Source organism: Capricornis sumatraensis, chromosome X, assembly GCF_032405125.1.
Source record: "Capricornis sumatraensis isolate serow.1 chromosome X, serow.2, whole genome shotgun sequence".
NCBI classification, from domain to species: domain Eukaryota; kingdom Metazoa; phylum Chordata; class Mammalia; order Artiodactyla; family Bovidae; genus Capricornis; species Capricornis sumatraensis.
The window spans coordinates 123,857,152-123,874,523 of NC_091092.1; the positions used below are offsets into that span (position 1 = coordinate 123,857,152).

At 40.9% G+C, this 17,372-nt stretch overlaps 1 protein-coding gene across 1 annotated transcript; it reads right to left on the reverse strand.

Annotated features, from left to right (window-relative positions):
* Positions 1-1,621: 1,621 nt before the first annotated feature.
* On the reverse strand, positions 1,622-17,127 carry CBLL2 (Cbl proto-oncogene like 2). The gene is given in 9 exon segments (XM_068963311.1): positions 1,622-1,777; positions 14,214-14,237; positions 14,240-14,366; positions 14,591-14,804; positions 14,807-14,936; positions 14,938-14,983; positions 14,985-15,028; positions 15,983-16,000; positions 16,924-17,127. Coding segments are annotated over 9 exon segments (963 nt in total).
* Positions 17,128-17,372: the final 245 nt, after the last annotated feature.

Here is a 17,372-nt window from a genome sequence, read left to right on the forward strand (position 1 = left end):
GACCTATCTATCTTCAGATGGGAAAAGAAAAAGACTTGGCAAATTTGAGCTAAAAGCAGGCTCTTGAGAAAAATGTTAAAAAGCATTTGCCTGCCCCTTCTTCAAAGATAGATTATTTTGTAACCCATTACTCTTCTTTTTAAAATATTTGAACCTGATTTATTTTTTTAACATATTGATAGACTGACATTCACAGATCACACGGTCTCTAGCTGCCATCTGGGGCATGTTTTTCTAGTTAATCTTGAGTGAAGTTCATATTTTACAACTATAAATCATGGTGGGGAGGGGGTTCTCTTCAAAAACTGTTCTAAAACATCACAGAATGTTCAAATCCACTTTCTTTATAAGAAATGACAGTGAAAAAAGGACATCCTTGATTTCTCCAAGGAGCCCACATTAAGGTAGAAGGCAATAATGATTTTACTTAAATCTCGAAAAGTCAAGCACAAATATCACGGAAGGCAGAATAATGCCGCCACCCCCAAAATGTCCATTTCCTGACCCCTAGAATCTCTGAATATGTTATGTACATAGCAAGATGGAATTAAGGTTGCTAATCAGCTGACCTGGAAACAAGATCAGCTTGAATTATGCAGCTGAGCCCAACATAATCACACAGGTCTTTAAATAGAAAAGTGGAAGGCAGACGATCAGAAGCAGAGAGATGGCATCATCAGGAAGATTCAGTCAGCCATGTCTAGCTTTGAAGATGGAGGAAGAGGTTACAAGCCAAGGAATGCATGTAGCTTTGAAATCTAGAAAAACTGAGGAAAGGCCCTGGTGCCTTTCTTTCCTGGTGCCTCCAGCAGGAATTCAGACTTTGCTGTTTAAAGCCAGAGAATTTGTGGTAGTTTATTATTGCTGCAAATTAAAACAAGTGTTGAGATGCTTTGTGGCACTCTGGACTTCGTTGAGGCTGCCAGTCACTTTAAGAAAAGCTGGCATGGAAGACAGTATTTGTCAGTAGTCATGCATCTTCTAAATAATTCCCATGTTTCCCAGTATACTACTATGGCCAGCCAGTCTTCCCCTATCATAAGATATTAAATGATTTGCCCCCAACACAGATTGCTGCGCTCACCCCTGGAGTTTCTGATCTGAGGTGATGACTGAAAATTTCCATTTCTAACAAACTCCAAAGCAAAGCTGATGCTACTGATCACAGGATCACACTTTGAGACCCACTAGTCTAGTGGACTAGAAAAGCATGTAAACAAACAATTAAAATACAGTGTGATAAGATGATGTAATCATACAAAAGGTACAGTAATCAACAGCGTAGAAACATCAAAATCATGCACTTGGTTGGAGAAAGGTTTTAGAAAGAAGTGATGTTTCTGTTGAAGCTTGAACAATGTAATTTAAAACAGAGAAGACAAGGAAAAGTGGATGGGGAGAAAACAAGTAAAATATCTGGCAGAGACAAATGTGTATGAAAAGACTTGCAGGAGGGAACTTTTTTTTTTTTACAACTGGACAAAGGGATAACCATGGGTAAGTGGTGGGAAATGAGGCCAGAGAGGGAGACAAGTCAGATACAAAGGCCTTTCTGTGCTAAGCAAAGGAATTTGACTTTATCCCAAATTTTAGAGCTGTATGTTAGTGTCCATAAACAGACTTACATGTTAAAGGGCTTCCTTGGCAGCTGTTCTGGATGAGTGAGGCTGATGGTGAGATCAGAAGCAGGGGCAGCGTTAAGAAGGCACTTCCAGCAGTCCTCAGAGAAGCGGCCAATTTGTGCACTGTGGTACAGGCAATGGATTTGATGGCATAGCTGCAAGAGAAGCATAAAAGTAGCATCTACAGACCATGGTTACCGATGGAATACGAGCAAGTGAGAGAGGAGCCATGGAGGACTAGAGGATGATCATTAGCGTTCCAGGCTATATGCTGAGTTGGCTAAGGGAACCATTCATCCAGAGACGAAACACTCCACAAGGAGTCTGCTGGGTGGAGGTAACCATGCAGGGATGGATGCCTGGGGGGCTGAGGTGCCTGGATTATACCCAAGGGAAGTAAGCCAGATAACACGTGTGAACAGCTATGAGTTGCTAATATTTCAAAGCACAAAGTAAAACTTAATGGGCAAAGTAAATCAAAATGCTTACTTATATGAAATTATAGACTTACAGACTTTTTAAAAGTAGCAAGAGTAGCTTTATTTTCATAGAACAGCATATGGCACCCTCTCTCTCCTCCTTGGCCTAGAGCATGGTCAGCCCCTCTCAGAGTCAACAGCGCTGGGAAAGAAAAAAAGAGAATAGGAATGGACACCAAGTTAAAATCATTTACTTGTGATAAAATACACCTAATGATGATTATATTGACTGAAGTAGGTTCTCTTACTCAAAGCACCTGTTCTGGAGTACACTGCTACTCTGCTCCTTCCCCTCTACAGATACATATGGACTGATGTATACATTCTGTCTTTACCTTCAAGAGAGAACCAGATTTGGTGACGTCAATAAAACAGAGGCAAAGTGTGGAGTAAACAAGAGTTAATGTTTTCAGTTTTAAGCAACCATACATATATATTACATTAAGAACCAGAACCTAAGTAATGTATGTATATTAAGCACTAACTAAAATATATCAAATTATAATATGTTAAAATGCAAATAACTCATGTGGTTTTAAAAGATAAAACAAAGTTGATGCTAACAAATTTAATGTGAATGATTTATAGAAGAGAGAAAAAGTGGAAACTTAAAACGTTTTTAACAAAATACCATCTAAATACATATGGAATACATACAAAAAAATCACCTATAGAACTACAGATAATTCTTTTTATTTATCCTTTCCTATGTTGTGTAACTATTAAGTAATGAGCATGTATCACTTTTTAAATTCAGTTCAGTTCAGTTCAGTCGCTCAGTCGTGTCCGACTCTTTGCGACCCCATGAATTGCAGCATGCCAGGCCTCCCTGTCCATCACCAACTCCCGGAGTTCATTCAGACTCACATCCATCGAGTCCGTGATGCCATCCAGCCATCTCATCCTCGGTCGTCCCCTTCTCCTCCTGCCCCCAATCCCTCCCAGCATCAGAGTCTTTTCCAATGAGTCAACTCTTTGCATGAGGTGGCAAAAGTACTGGAGTTTCAGCTTTAGCATCATTCCTTCCAAAGAACACCCAGGACTGCTCTCCTTCAGAATGGACTGGTTGGATCTCCTTGCAGTCCAAGGGACTCTCAAGAGTCTTCTCCAACACCACAGTTCCAAAGCATCAAATCTTCGGCGTTCAGCTTTCTTCACAGTCCAACTCTCACATCCATACATGACCACTGGAAAAACCATAGCCTTGACTAGACGGACCTTAGTCAGCAAAGTAATGTCTCTACTTTTGAATATACTATCTAGGTTGGTCATAAATTTTCTTCCAAGGAGTAAGCGTCTTTTAATTTCGCGGCTGCAGTCACCATCTGCAGTGATTCTGGAGCCCAAAAAAATAAAGTCTGACACTGTTTCCACTGTTTCCCCATCTATTTCACATGAAGTGATGGGACCAGATGGCCGTGATCCTCGTTTTCTGAATGTTGAGCTTTAAGCCAACTTTTTCACGCTCTTCTTTCACGTTCATCAAGAGATTTTTTAGTTCCTCTTCACTTTCTGCCATAAGGGTGGTGTCATCTGCATATCTGAGGTTATTGATATTTCTCCCGGCAGTCTTGATTCCAGCTTGTGTTTCTTCCAGTCCAGCGCTTCTCATGATGTACTCTGCATAGAAGTTAAATAAGCAGGGTGACAATATACAGCCTTGACGCACTCCTTTTCCTATTTGGAACCAGTCTGTTGTTCCATGTCCAGTTCTAACTGTTGCTTCCTGACCTGCATACAGATTTCTCAAGAGGCAGGTTAGGTGGTCTGGTATTCCCATCTCTCTCAGAATTTTCCACAGTTGATTGTGATCCACACAGTCAAAGGCTTTGGCATAGTCAATAAAGCAGAAGTAGATGTTTTTCTGGAACTCTCTTGCTTTTTCCATGATCCAGTGAATGTTGGCAATTTGATCTCTGGTTCCTCTGCCTTTTCTAAAACCAGCTTGAACATCAGGGAGTTCACAGTTCACGTATTGCTGGAGCCTGGCTTGGAGAATTTTGAGCATTATTTTACTAGCATGTGAGATGAGTGCAATTGTGTGGTAGTTTGAGCATTCTTTGGCATTGCCTTTCTTTGGAATTGGAATGAAAACTGACCTTTTCCAGTCCTGTGGCCACTGCTGAGTTTTCCAAATTTGCTGGCATATTGAGTGCAGCACTTTCACAGCATCATCTTTCAGGATTTGAAACAGCTCAACTGGAATTCCATCACCTCCACTAGCTTTGTTCGTAGTGATGCTTTCCAAGGTCCACTTGACTTCACATTCCAAGATGTCTGGCTCTAGATTAGTGATCAGATCATCATGATTATCTGGGTCATGAATATCTTTTTTGTACAGTTCTTCCGTGTATTCTTGCCACCTCTTCTTAATATCTTCTGCTTCTGTTAGGTCCAGACCATTTCTGTCCTTTATCGAGCCCATCTTTGCATGAAATGCTCCCTTGGTATCTCTAATTTTCTTGAAGAGATCTCTAGTCTTTCCCATTCTGTTGTTTTCCTCTATTTCTTTGCACTGATCACTGAAGAAGGCTTTCTTATCTCTTCTTGCTATTCTTTGGAACTCTGCATTCAAATGGGTATATCTTTCCTTTTCTCCTTTGTCTTTCACTTCTCTTCTTTTCATAGCTATTTGTAAGGCCTCCTCAGACAGCCATTTTGCCCTATTGCATTTCTTTTCCATGGGGATGGTCTTGATTCCTGTCTCCTGTACAATGTCATGAACCTCATTCCATAGTTCATCAGGCACTCTATCTATCAGATCTAGGCCCTTAAATCTATTTCTCACTTCCACTGTATATTCATAAGGGATTTGATTTAGGTCATACCTAATGGTCTAGTGGTTTTCCCTACTTTCTTCAATTTGAGTCTGAATTTGGTAATAAGGAGTTCATGATCTGAGACACAGTCAGCTCCTGGTCTTGTTTTTGTTGACTGTATAGAGCTTCTCCATCTTTGGCTGCAAAGAATATAATCAATCTGATTTCGGTGTTGACCATCTGGTGATGTCCATGTGTAGAGTCTTCTCTTGTGTTGTCGGAAGAGGGTGTTTGCTATGACCAGTGCATTCTCTTGGCAAAACTCTATTAGTCTTTGCCCTGCTTCATTCCATATTCCAAGGCCAAATTTGCCTGTTACTCCAGGTGTTTCTTGACTTCCTACTTTTGCATTCCAGTCCCCTATCATGAAAAGGACATCTCTTTTGGGTGTTAGTTCTAAAAGGTCTTGTAGGTCTTCATAAAACTGTTCAACTTCAGCTTCTTCAGCATTACTGGTTGGGGCATAGACTTGGATAACTGTGATATTGAATGGTTTGCCTTGGAGACGAACAGACATCATTCTGTCGTTTTTGAGATTGCATCCAAGTACTGCACTTCGGACTCTTTTGTTGACCATGATGGCTACTCCATTTCTTCTGAGGGATTCCTGCCTACAGTAGTAGATATAATGGTCATCTGAGTTAAATTCACCCATTCCGGTCCATTTTAGTTTGCTGATTCCTAGAATGTCGATGTTCACCCTTGCCATCTCTTGTTTGACCACTTCCAATTTGCCTTGATTCATGGACCTGACATTCCAGGTTCCTATGCAATATTGCTCTTTACAGCATCAGATCTTGCTTCTATCACCAGTCACATCCACAACTGGGTATTGTTTTTGCTTTGGCTCCATCCCTTCATTCTTTCTGGAGTTATTTCTCCACTGATCTCCAGTAGCATATTGGGCACCTAATGACCTGGGGAGTTCCTCTTTTGGTATCTTATCACTTTGCCTTTTCATACTGTTCATGGGGTTCTCAAGGCAAGAATACTGAAGTGGCTTGCCATTCCCTTCTCCAGTGGACCACATTCTGTCAGACCTCTCCACCATGACCCGCCTGTCTTGGGTTGCCCCACAGGCATGGCTTGGTTTCACTGAGTTAGACAAGGCTGTGGTCCTAGTGAGATTTTTTTTTATTAAAACATTTTAAAAAATAAGGCTAGTTTCCCTAGTAAACTATCCTTCTCTTGTGGCTCAGATGGTAAAGAATCTGCCTGCAATGTGGGGGACTGGGTTTGATCCCTGGGTTGGGAAGATCCCCTGGAGAAGGAAATGGCAACCCACTCCAGTACTCTTGCCTGGAGAATCCCATGGACAGAGGATCCTGATGGGCTACAGTCCATAGGGTTGCAAAGAGGCAGACACAACTGAGTGACTATTGCTTTATTTTTCCCTAATAAAAAAAACAAATGTATTTTAAAAATACTTTTTTAAGTATATTTGAAACTGAAAACCCAAGATTATGCAGACATCTGTCCCTAAAACAGATGTTTGTTCAAGAGCCTCTCATTGTCTAAAATGCAGCCAAGTGGTATCCAAAGTAATGTCAGTCTTGGTGACAGACATCTGGGCTTATGCAGAGCTGAGGGCCAATAGCTGGCTCTCATGTGACTGCAACTTACGGCAGTGGTGGAGGGGTAGTCTGGACTAAACAAGGAAAAGAAAGTTTTAGGACATCAATTTTAAAAGCCACTTCAGAGACTTCCCTGGAGGTTCAGTGGTAAAGACTTCACCTTCCAGTGCAGGAGTTGTGGGTTCGATCCCTGATTGGGGAACTAAGATTCCACATGCCTCATGGCCAAAACACCAAAACATAAAACAGTAGCAATATTGCAATAAAATTTGATAAAGACTACAAAAACAAATGGTCCACATGAAAATAAAAATCTAAAAACATAATATAGTAAAACTTAAAAATAGAAATAAAAAGCCAGGCTTCCCTGGTGGCTCTACGGTCAAGAATCCGTCTGTCAATGCAGGAGACACGAGTTTGATCCCTGATCCAAGAGGATCCCACATGCTGCAGGGCAACTAACCCTGGGAGCCACAAATATTAAGCTCACATTCTAGAGCCCATACTCGGTAACAAGAGAAGCTACCACAATGACAAGTCTGAGCACCACAGCTGGAGAGCAGCTCCTGTTTGTTGCAACTAAAGAAAAGCCCTCACGTACCAACAAAGACCCAGAACAGCCAAAAAAACACTTTTTTAAACAGTAAAATTATAGAAATAAATAAAAAGCCACTTCAGATTGTTGAGAACCATGAAAGGATGGGGTTAAAAGGAGGAGTTTTCTCCAAGGAAGCCCATGCTAACTTGAGCCTCCTGAGATGCAAAGATAAAGGATATGGACCCTGGTGACTAGGACTCTCTAGATTCCCTAAATACAGAGCTGTTGGCCATAAAGCAGAGCAAAATCATCAAGGTAAGAGTAGCCACCATGGCTCAGCTGTTGCACACATAGCTCCCACGACAGAAGATCCCAAGACACCAATTCAGGAGAGAAAATCTGGAACCAAAATTCATGCTGACAAGCACAAGACTTGGCATACATTGCTTAGTCACACCAGCAGTATATGTAATATCTGCTTAAGCTAAATCCTCCACAATTTGTTCAGTGTTACCACACAGCTTATTGAAGGTTAATCATCCTTATAACTTGGATATTAATGAGAAAACTAGGAAATGAATTGTGAAGATGACAAAACCTGAAGAATTTAGCATATTAAACCCTTCCAAAAGTGAACTCTCCCTATGTCTTAACATCAGATATTTGTAATTCATGTTTTTAAAAATACCTCTGCTGTTGTTTAGTCACTAAGTCATGTCTGAGTCTTTTGTGACCCCATGGAATGTAGCCGCCAGGCTCCTCTGTCCATGGGATTTCCCAGGCAAGAATACTGGAGTGGGTTGCCATTTCCTCCTCCAGGGGATCTTCCTGACCCAGGGATCGAACCCACATCTCCTGTGTCTCCTGCATTGGCAGGCAGACTCTACCAGTGGGACACAGGGGAAGCAAAAATACCTTACATGAGAGCAAATTTTACTTGTAAAACTGGACGGTAATTCTCTGACCACAGTGGGAAAGAGAGGGCAAAAATGGCCAGTTAGCTATCACTGTGCAACAAAGCATCCCAAAACCCCGAGACTTAAAACAATAGCCATTTAAATTATTGCTCACAAAACTGCAGGTAATCTGGGTGGTTCCTCTGCTCTTAAATGAGTTCCTGAATAGGTCTGCAGTCAAATGTGGGCTGGGTTGGTAGCTCTGCTAATCTTGGTGACTCACTCACGTGTTTTGAGTCTGGCTGACTTTAGGGCGGTCTACCATGGCTTTGAATGGGAAAAATCAGTTCTCCTTAACGTGTTTTCTCCTCTTCCAGCAGTAAGCCAAGTTTGTTCTCATGATGACAGAGCTCTGAGAGACAGCAGAAGGATACAAGGTCTCTAGGATCAGAACTGCCACTTCTACCATATTCTGCTGGCCACAGTAAACACAAGGCCATCCCATAATCAAGGAGACGAGAAAACTGACTCAATCTCTTGATGAGATGAACTGTGAGGAAACATGGAAAGGATGTATGTATAGAAAGCAGAGTAGAAGTGAAGCCAGTTTTGCAATCAATCTATGGCATGCATAAACCAAACATAAAATCCAAGTCAAATATTAGGGAAAAAAGTTAAAACACAGCAAGTGATGGTCAATGAAGTAAGCAATCCATCTCTTTCCGTGATGACATGCTGAAAAAAAATGTTTCACTCATCAGAGTTTGAAAAAGGGTTCTTTATCTCCACTTTTCCTAGCCAAATAGGAAGTCCATTTATATCACATTTTTACTGAGTCTGACCTTGAATGATGCTTAAAACATAATTGAGTTCTTCCTCTTGGAAATGAAATATATCCATTGACTATGTTTTAAAGAAAAAAATGTATTATTTTATTCAACATAATGCTGTTGGAATTATGAGATGTGCCAAAACCTGGCACTTTTCAGAATGACTCAGAAAAAAACTATGCCAGGAAAATTCCAATTCCTGAGGCATTTTTTCCTAAATTGTCCAATTAATTACCTACTTCTTCACCTTCCTTAGTTTTGTAGACACAATACAACATGCTGCCTTTTCCAAACTGTGGTTCCTGAGCCATTTGAAAATCAAGAATATCTGGATCCAGAGTAATAATAATAATGATAAAATATTTAACAAACACTATGGCCTGGGCACTGACCAACCAGAACATAGTTTGGCACAGGCTTTTGCTCTGCTGTTAAGTGCCACCCCCTCCTCTCCGCTTGCAAGGAGGGATGAAAGATGCCTCCTACATCACCTCCCAGGAGAGAGACACTTTAATGACACCCTTGGGATAGCAACATATGTGTTCTCTGAAGCATTAAGGACACTCTAGACTGTTGTCTGGAAAATCTAAGCTGCAGAAGACAGGCTGACTAACTTCTCTGACAGCTGAGGAAGAGGGAGCTGGCAAGACTGGGACTGGCCAGCACTGTCCAAGTTTCCTAGGAAAGAGAAAGTACCTCTCATGGGCCAGACATTGCCCCTGCCTAGCTAGTGCTGAGGTGCACTTCTGTCCTGTCCTGAGGGACTAGCTGGAGGGATGAACACAGGAGAGAAGCTGTAGGAATTCTCAGGGGCTGAAGAAATAAGGATTAACTGGAAATGAGGTGCACTCATCTTCATCAAGGGAACTACAGGGAGCGATCCGGAGCAACGTGAGCCATTCTTACCAGCTACGAAAGTGCCTGTGAAAGAAAGAATCAATTCTTAAAACCTGTAGTCACGCCCCTAAAGCACTAACTCAGGTTCATCTAGTACCAATCAAGTAAGAGTTTTTCTGCTTCCCTCACCTCTCCTTTGCCAATCCCTGTGCACTTCAACAGGGACCAAGACCTCTACTTAGTGAAATAGGGGAGAAGAAGTGAAAGCAAATGTGGGTAAGGCAAGAAGCTGACCACACCTTTCTCCCCCAGCTGTTAGTTTTCCACCAGCCACAGTGGGGAAAGGCCTGGCTCTTAAATCAGTTCCAAAGTCTGATCATCACATTAGACTGGACATTTTAAATATTGACCATAGGGCTTTCTATCATCTAAGAGTACAGAGAAAAGTCATGAAATGGCCCCAATTTTCACCTGGGACAAAATAAAATGTAAAAAAAAAAGGAAACAAAAATTAAATTGTCTTTCTCTTTGTCTTTCTCTGATGGACCAGGACAAAGACCCACCTCTCTGGAAGATGATATTCTCATGGAGAAAACAAAAATAAGAAAATAGTTAATTAGATAATAATTAGTGATAGTGCCATGAAGAAAAACAAAGTGGGGTGAGGAGGTATGGAGAGACAGCTGGGGGAGGAGGGGTGCTGTTTCCCATGGAGTAGCAATGAAGGAGGAGAAGGAGATGGCAACCCACTCCAGTGTTCTTGCCTGGAGAATCCCAGGGACGGGGGAGCCTGGTGGGCTGCTGTCTATGGGGTCGCACAGAGTCGGACATGACTGAAGCAACTTAGCAGCAGCAGCAGCAATGAAGGAATTTCAACAGGAACATGAGTGAGAAAGTCAGCCACCTGAAGATGGTCTTGGCAGAAAAAAACCGTGAGTGCAAACTGCAGAGGCAGGAATCAGCTTGGGGGTCTCAGGATCAGCGAAAAGCCTGTGTGGCTACAATAGAGGGAATGAAGCAAGAAGGGTAGGCCATGAGTTTGGGGGATCCACTAGGAGTCCAGTCGTATGCTGTCATGAAAAAGGAATTGGCCCTGAAGTGCAGTGCGAAAGCCTCTGAGGGCTGAGCTCGTCCTCCAGTGGTTGCCCTGGCTGCCGAGAGAACAGACTAGTGACCAGTGACTACATCTGCCAGGCAGCAGCTTCCAAATGACCTGGGATACTTACTGAAAGAACATAGTACTAAGCCCCATCCATGCCCTGAACGTACTGAACCAGAATCCCATGGGAGTAAGGTAAAGGCCACTATTTTTAGCTGATCCTCCAGGAGATTCTCTCCATCTGTCAGAATCAGGAATCACTACCCTACATTAGGGGGTGGCCATTTTATGAGAACTCACAGAATTTTTGCTCGGCATTCAACTTAGGCTCTCTGAAATGTCCATGTTTTTATCTTGACTCTTTGCTTTAAACACGTTTCATCCATCATTAATCACTGTGCAGGACTTTCCCGTTCAGTTTTGGAGGGGTCCAACTGTAACTAGGGCTTTATTTTACTATTTATTCGACCTTCATTTTCCCTTTTACTAATATTTATTTTTATTTTTTATAGATATGATTTTTTAGTATTTATGCATCCATTTTATTGTTTTTAAGAATTAAACTGCCATTTCAGCATCTTCAGAGTAATAGAATGCATTGTACATACATATAATTTAGACATATGCCTATTCCAGCTTCAAAGTCTTCTCTGATATAAAGTGGGATTCACATTATTTTTTTCCGTAGAGAAAGACACATTAATTTTATCTTTCTACCCACTTTAAACAACTGGATGAGTTCACACCTGATGCCATTTGAAATTTTTGTCTCCTACAACACATTCACCTGATCTGCTTTGCTGCATAACATATACTTCTAACCCTAACAAAAAATAATTTTTAAGTCCACCTCTTTTAACATGTGGGCATTTTATCATGAAACTGATTTTTTCTTTTTTTGTCCAATACATTAAGTGGTTTCAAACAATATTCAACCATTGTGAATTTCAATAAAAGCAGGAGAGCTCCTCATAGATAGTTGAGAAGACTTTAGTGAATTTGACTGTTTTCTTCTTACAGGAAACAAAGAATGGTATTGTATCTTAAGAGAAATATTTTGACACTTTCTAAACTTGGGCAAAAAAAGGGATCAAGTGTGTACCAGTCCAAGTACCTACAATACTATGACAGAAGCATTTACCATCACTATTTCACACTACCTCAGTCTCCTAATAGCAAAGCTTTCTCACTAGAAGTATTGTATTAACACTGGACTCTCAAATTGCCAGGTGTGAAAAATCACTTACTTTAAAAAGAAAGTGTTAGTTATTTCAGGCTAGTCAAGGTTAAAATGGCCATTTATATTATTTCTAATTTCAGCTTTAAGCTCAGAGATGTGTTGGCATCTGATCAGCCAAAATGAGAATTTGTTTTGCCTATATCCAACAGAATAAAATGATAAATTAGCAATAAGTCCATCCTTTGCCAAAAAGAAATATATTTCAAATTTATATAAACTATATAATAAATCTGGAGAAGGAAATGGCTACCCACTGCAGTATTCTTGCCTGGGAAATCCCATGGACAGAGGAGCCTGGCAGGCTACAGTCCACAGGATCACAGTCGGACAAGACTGAGCAACTAACACACACACACACCATTAATGGGGGAAAAACTTCATGAGAGTTCATTCAAATGACACATAATAATACCCCAAGAACATCAATTTATATATATGAACTCTGTACAAAGTGTAAGTGGTCACCTTAACAGAAATATAACAAGTCCCTATAATGCAAAAATTAATTCTAAAGGCACCTTATGAGGTGATGAAATTCATATAACTTAGTCATATTCATTCATATAATTTACCTTTCTCCTCTCTAATACAAACTCATCTGGCAGTTTTCATTTAACTTCATGCTAAAATGTTCCAAATTTAGAATCCTTACTAATGAAAGAAACAAACAAGAAATAAGTTTGTTTGTTTGTTTGTTTGTTTTTAATTTCAGGTTAGAGGGAAAGCACATAAGAACAGGAGCAAACTATCATGAAACAAGGAATTATAACAAAGTCTCTTCAACCCTAAATATTTAGTTTAAGACAATGAGCAGAGTACCACACACTTCATCAAAATGACACCATTTAAACTGTGTTATAATATAATATTACTTTAGACAAACCAGTGTGGAGCATTAGGACTCCAACCATTCTCAAAAACAGGATTAACAAGTAACAGCATCCCCACCAGCTTGGGGCCTACAGAATCCATTACTTCAGTCATATTTTTGCAAGTGATTCAGTAATGCCTTTCAACATCACAAACAGAAATCTATCATAGTACTAGAATTTTGATGTATTTTGGTGCTTCTGGGGCTGCCTAAAAATAAGAAGGCATCCAAGCAAAATTCATTATATACTTATTATTCCACAACATTTTAGTACCTAAAATGTAAAATCACTCTCTACCATTTACCTGTCTGCCTTACACTACATTCTAGGTTTTTCCTTCCGAGATTTTTATTGCACTTTGGGAAATTAGAGGTAAAACATAGTTTTAAAAAACGGGATGTCAAATCATTACACTGTACACCTTAAATGTATACAGTGCTGTACATCAATTACATCTCAATAAAACTAGAAGGAAAAAAACTGTGATTGTGCTTAAATTCACAGAAAAATAGCATGTTTACAACCATACTGAAATTTCATCCTTTTACACAGGTTAATGAAATATGTCACAGAAAAAATCTAAACAAACACAAAACTTTTGAAAGCAGAACAATGCAAGTTTATTTGGGGAACTCAAATGATAGAAGGTCACCTCCAGGTCAATTCACCACGCTAAAGGAAAAGTGTTGTAAAAATACAGCTATGCTACACTGAGCCATTTATCCACACTACAGTATAAAACTGGAAATAAATCCTAAAGCCAAGGTTTAAAATCACTTTAAGAGACAAGATCCTAAGAGTTTTCTTGCCATCTCTGTAAGAGGTGCTTTTCCTTCCCCGAACAAAGGTTAATTGAAAAGTTGATTCAATTTAAGGTTTTGGTTTTTTTTCCTCATTAGCTCTTCAGTTCAAAACACTATGATCAATGCTAACATGTTGTCTAATCTGAGTGTTGTGATCCAGAAAGTGGGATTGGGGAAGCTGGACCTTGTGTTGGTGGAGGAGGTGAAAGTCCTTTTGATAGAGGGCGCATACCAGGATTTGTTCCATTCTGTTGTGCAAATGGAAGGGTCAGCGTTTCCTGCTCTTCGGTGAATTGGGGTAAGAGTTAAGACTATGATGGTTAGGAGGAGATTCATTTACAGGTGGACCACCATTTTAAGATAGAGGAAATCCTGGAGGAGGAGGAGAAGGATACAAAGAAGGCGGCACCAGGACAGAAATATATCCAGGGGAAGAAGTTACCGGTGATGGATCAGAAGTCATGGGTGGAGGTAACACTTGAATACAAACCAACTGAGGAGGATCTGAATCCTGGTGAGAATGTGACACTGGATGGCTTACTAGTGGTAGAGGAGATGTGGGTAGTGCATGTTGCTCTGGATGCACCATAGAAGGGGGCAATACCTCTGGTTGACTTTGACAGTCAGGATGCTGGTGAGCAGGTACTGGTCAGGAGGTGAGAGTTCTTCGGCACCAGAATTTGAGTCACCCTGAATAGGCGCGATTTGTAAATTGCTGTGTTCCCTTGTGTTCCCTTGCTGAAATACTAACGATTTCCTGATGGACCAAAGGAGGTGGAAATTGAAGGTGAAGTCGCTCAGCCGTGTCTGACTCTTTGCGACCCCCTGGACTGTAGCCCACAAGGCTCCTCCATCCATGGGATTCTCCAGGCAAGAATACTGGAGTGGGTTGCCATTTCCATCTCCAGGGGATCTTCCTGACCCAGGGATTGAACCCAGGTCTCCCGCATTGCAGGCAGAGGGCTTTAACCTCTGAGCTACCAGGGAAGCCCAAAGGAGGTGGAGGTGGCACCAATTCTGGGAGGAGGATGAAGATCCTCGTGTGGCTGGTTTCTGAGCTTGTGTGATACACATTGCACAGGAGGTGGTGACATAATGGTGCACAACTCTCGTGGAATATGGCTCCTATGGTCCTTGTCTAGCAGCATTTCAGGGATTTCAGTTGTTGGTGAAGCAATACAAGGGTGAACTTTTTTAGTGGAGCACAGGTAACAAATTTTTTAGCTCTTTAATTGTGGTACTTGATATGAGCTTCTAACTCTCTTTGAAACAAATAAGTTTTCCTGCACTCTTACCCAATGCTACATAGGAAGATAGAACCTTGTTGTATGCTCCTCAATTTGCAGCATAGGAATACTACAGCCCAGACATATCTCCGTCTTTTTTATATAAATTAGCACAGTAATAGCAAAAAGCATGCTTGCACAAATGTAAAAAGGCAAAACAGTTGTCTCAAGAGGTCTTACAAATAGCTGAGAAAAGAAAAGAAGTGAAAGGCAAAGGAGAAAAGGGAAGATATACCCATCTGAATGCAGAGTTCCAAAAAATAGCAAGGAGAGATACGAAAGCCTTTGTCAGTGAAAGAAAGAGAGAAAAACAATAGAATGGGAAAGACTAGAAATCTCTTCAAGAAAATTAGATACCAAAGGAACATTTCATGCAAATTTGGCACAATAAAGGACAGAAATGGTATGGACCTAACAGAAGCAGAAGATATTAAGAAGAGATGGCAAGAATACAAAGAAGAACTATACAAAATTTAGATTTTAATGACCCAGATAACCATGATGGTGTGATCACTTACCTAGAGCCAGACATCCTGGAATGTGAAGTCAAGTGGGTCTTAAGAAGCATCACTATGAACAAAGCTAGTGGAGGTAATGAAATTCCAGCTGAGCTATTTCAAATCCTAAACGATGATGATGCGAAAGTGCTGCACCCAATATGACAGCAAATTTGGAAAACAGCAGTGGCCACAGGACTGGAAAAGGTCAGTTTTCATGCCAATCCCAAAGAAAGGCAGTGCCAAAGAATGTTCAGATTACTGCACAATCGTACTCATTTCACACGCCAGCAAAGTAATGCTCAAAATTCTCCAAGCTAGGCTTCAACAGTACGTAACCAAGAACTTGCAGATGTTCAAGCTAGATTTAGAAAAGGCAGAGGAGCCAGAGACCAAATTGCCAACATCTGTTGGTTCATGGAAAAAGCAAGAGAATTGCAGAAAAACATCTGCTTCATCGACTACAACAAAGCTTTTGACTATGTGGATTGCAACAAACTGTGGAAAATTCTTAAAGAGATGGGAATACCAGACCACCTGACCTGCCTCCGGAGAAATCTGTATGCAGGTCAAGAAGCAACAGTTTGAACCCGACATGGAACAACAGACTGGTTCAAAAATTGGGAAACGAGTACGTCAAGTCTGTATATTGTCACTCTGCATATTTAACTTATATGCAGAGTCCATCATGCAAAATGCCAGGCTGGATAAAGCACAAGCTGGAATCAAGATTGCCAGGAGAAATATCAATAACCTCAGATATGCAGATGATACCACCCTTATGGCAGAAAGCAAAGAACTAAAGAGCCTTTTGATGAAAGTGAATGAAGAGAGTGAAAAAGCTGGCTTAAAACTCAACATTCAAAAAACTAACATCATAGCATCTGGTCCTATCACTTTATGGCAAATAGATGGGGAAACAATGGAAACAGTGACATTCTTTATTTTCTTGGGCTCCAAAATCACTGCAGATGGTGACTGCAGCCAAGAAATTAAAAGATGTTTCCTCTTTGGAAGAAAAACTATGACCAATCTAGACAGCATATTAAAAAGCAGAGATATCACTCTGCCAACAAAGGTTCGTCTAGTCAAAGCTATGGTTTTACCAGTAGTGATGTATGGATGTGAGGGTTGGACTATAAAGAAGGCTGAGTGTCAAAGAACTGATGTTTTTTAATTGTGGTGTTGGAGAAAACTCTTGAGAGTGCCTTGGACTGCAAGGAGATCAAACCAGTCAATCCTAAAGGAAATCAACCCTGCATATTCACTGGAACGACTGATGCTGAAGCTGAAGTTCCAATACTTTGGCTACCTGATATGAAGAGCTGACTTCTTAGAAAAGACCCTGATGCAAGGAAAGACTGGAGGCAGGAGGAAAAGGGGACAATAGGCTGAGATGGTTGGATGGCATCACTGACTCGATGGACATGAATTTGAACAAGCTCCGGGAGATGGTGATGAACAGGGAAGCTTGGTGTGCTGCAATCCATGGGGTTGCAAAGAGTCTGAGATGACTGAGTAACTGAACAACCACAAAGATTTTAATAGGCAAATAACATTTGTCACATAAATGAGCTGGTAAATCATCCTTTTCCCCTATCATGTTTATCTTAATGTCCTCCCGAATGCATTCAGGAAATGTTTTCTTTCTTCCCAACAGTTCACCCCCTTTACCGTCATACCACCCTCTGCCGTTACATTCAAATTCTTTCTCAGCAGCAGGTGACCAATTCATAGTCCTTGAGGTTTGAGACACAGATTGCTATTGCTCACCTGCTTGGAAATGAGCTTTGAAGGAATTCATCTTGGAACCTCAAGGCCACCAGACAATCCAGAACTCTGAGTACATGGCAGACCATTGTCAGCATCAGTGTGATCCACGTTTGGCTAAGTAGGCACCTGGGAGTGGAAGTCAGACCCTGAAAGGGCAGCAAGAGCTTCCCCTGGAGCCCGGGAGGCAGGAGTTAGACAAGATTAGAT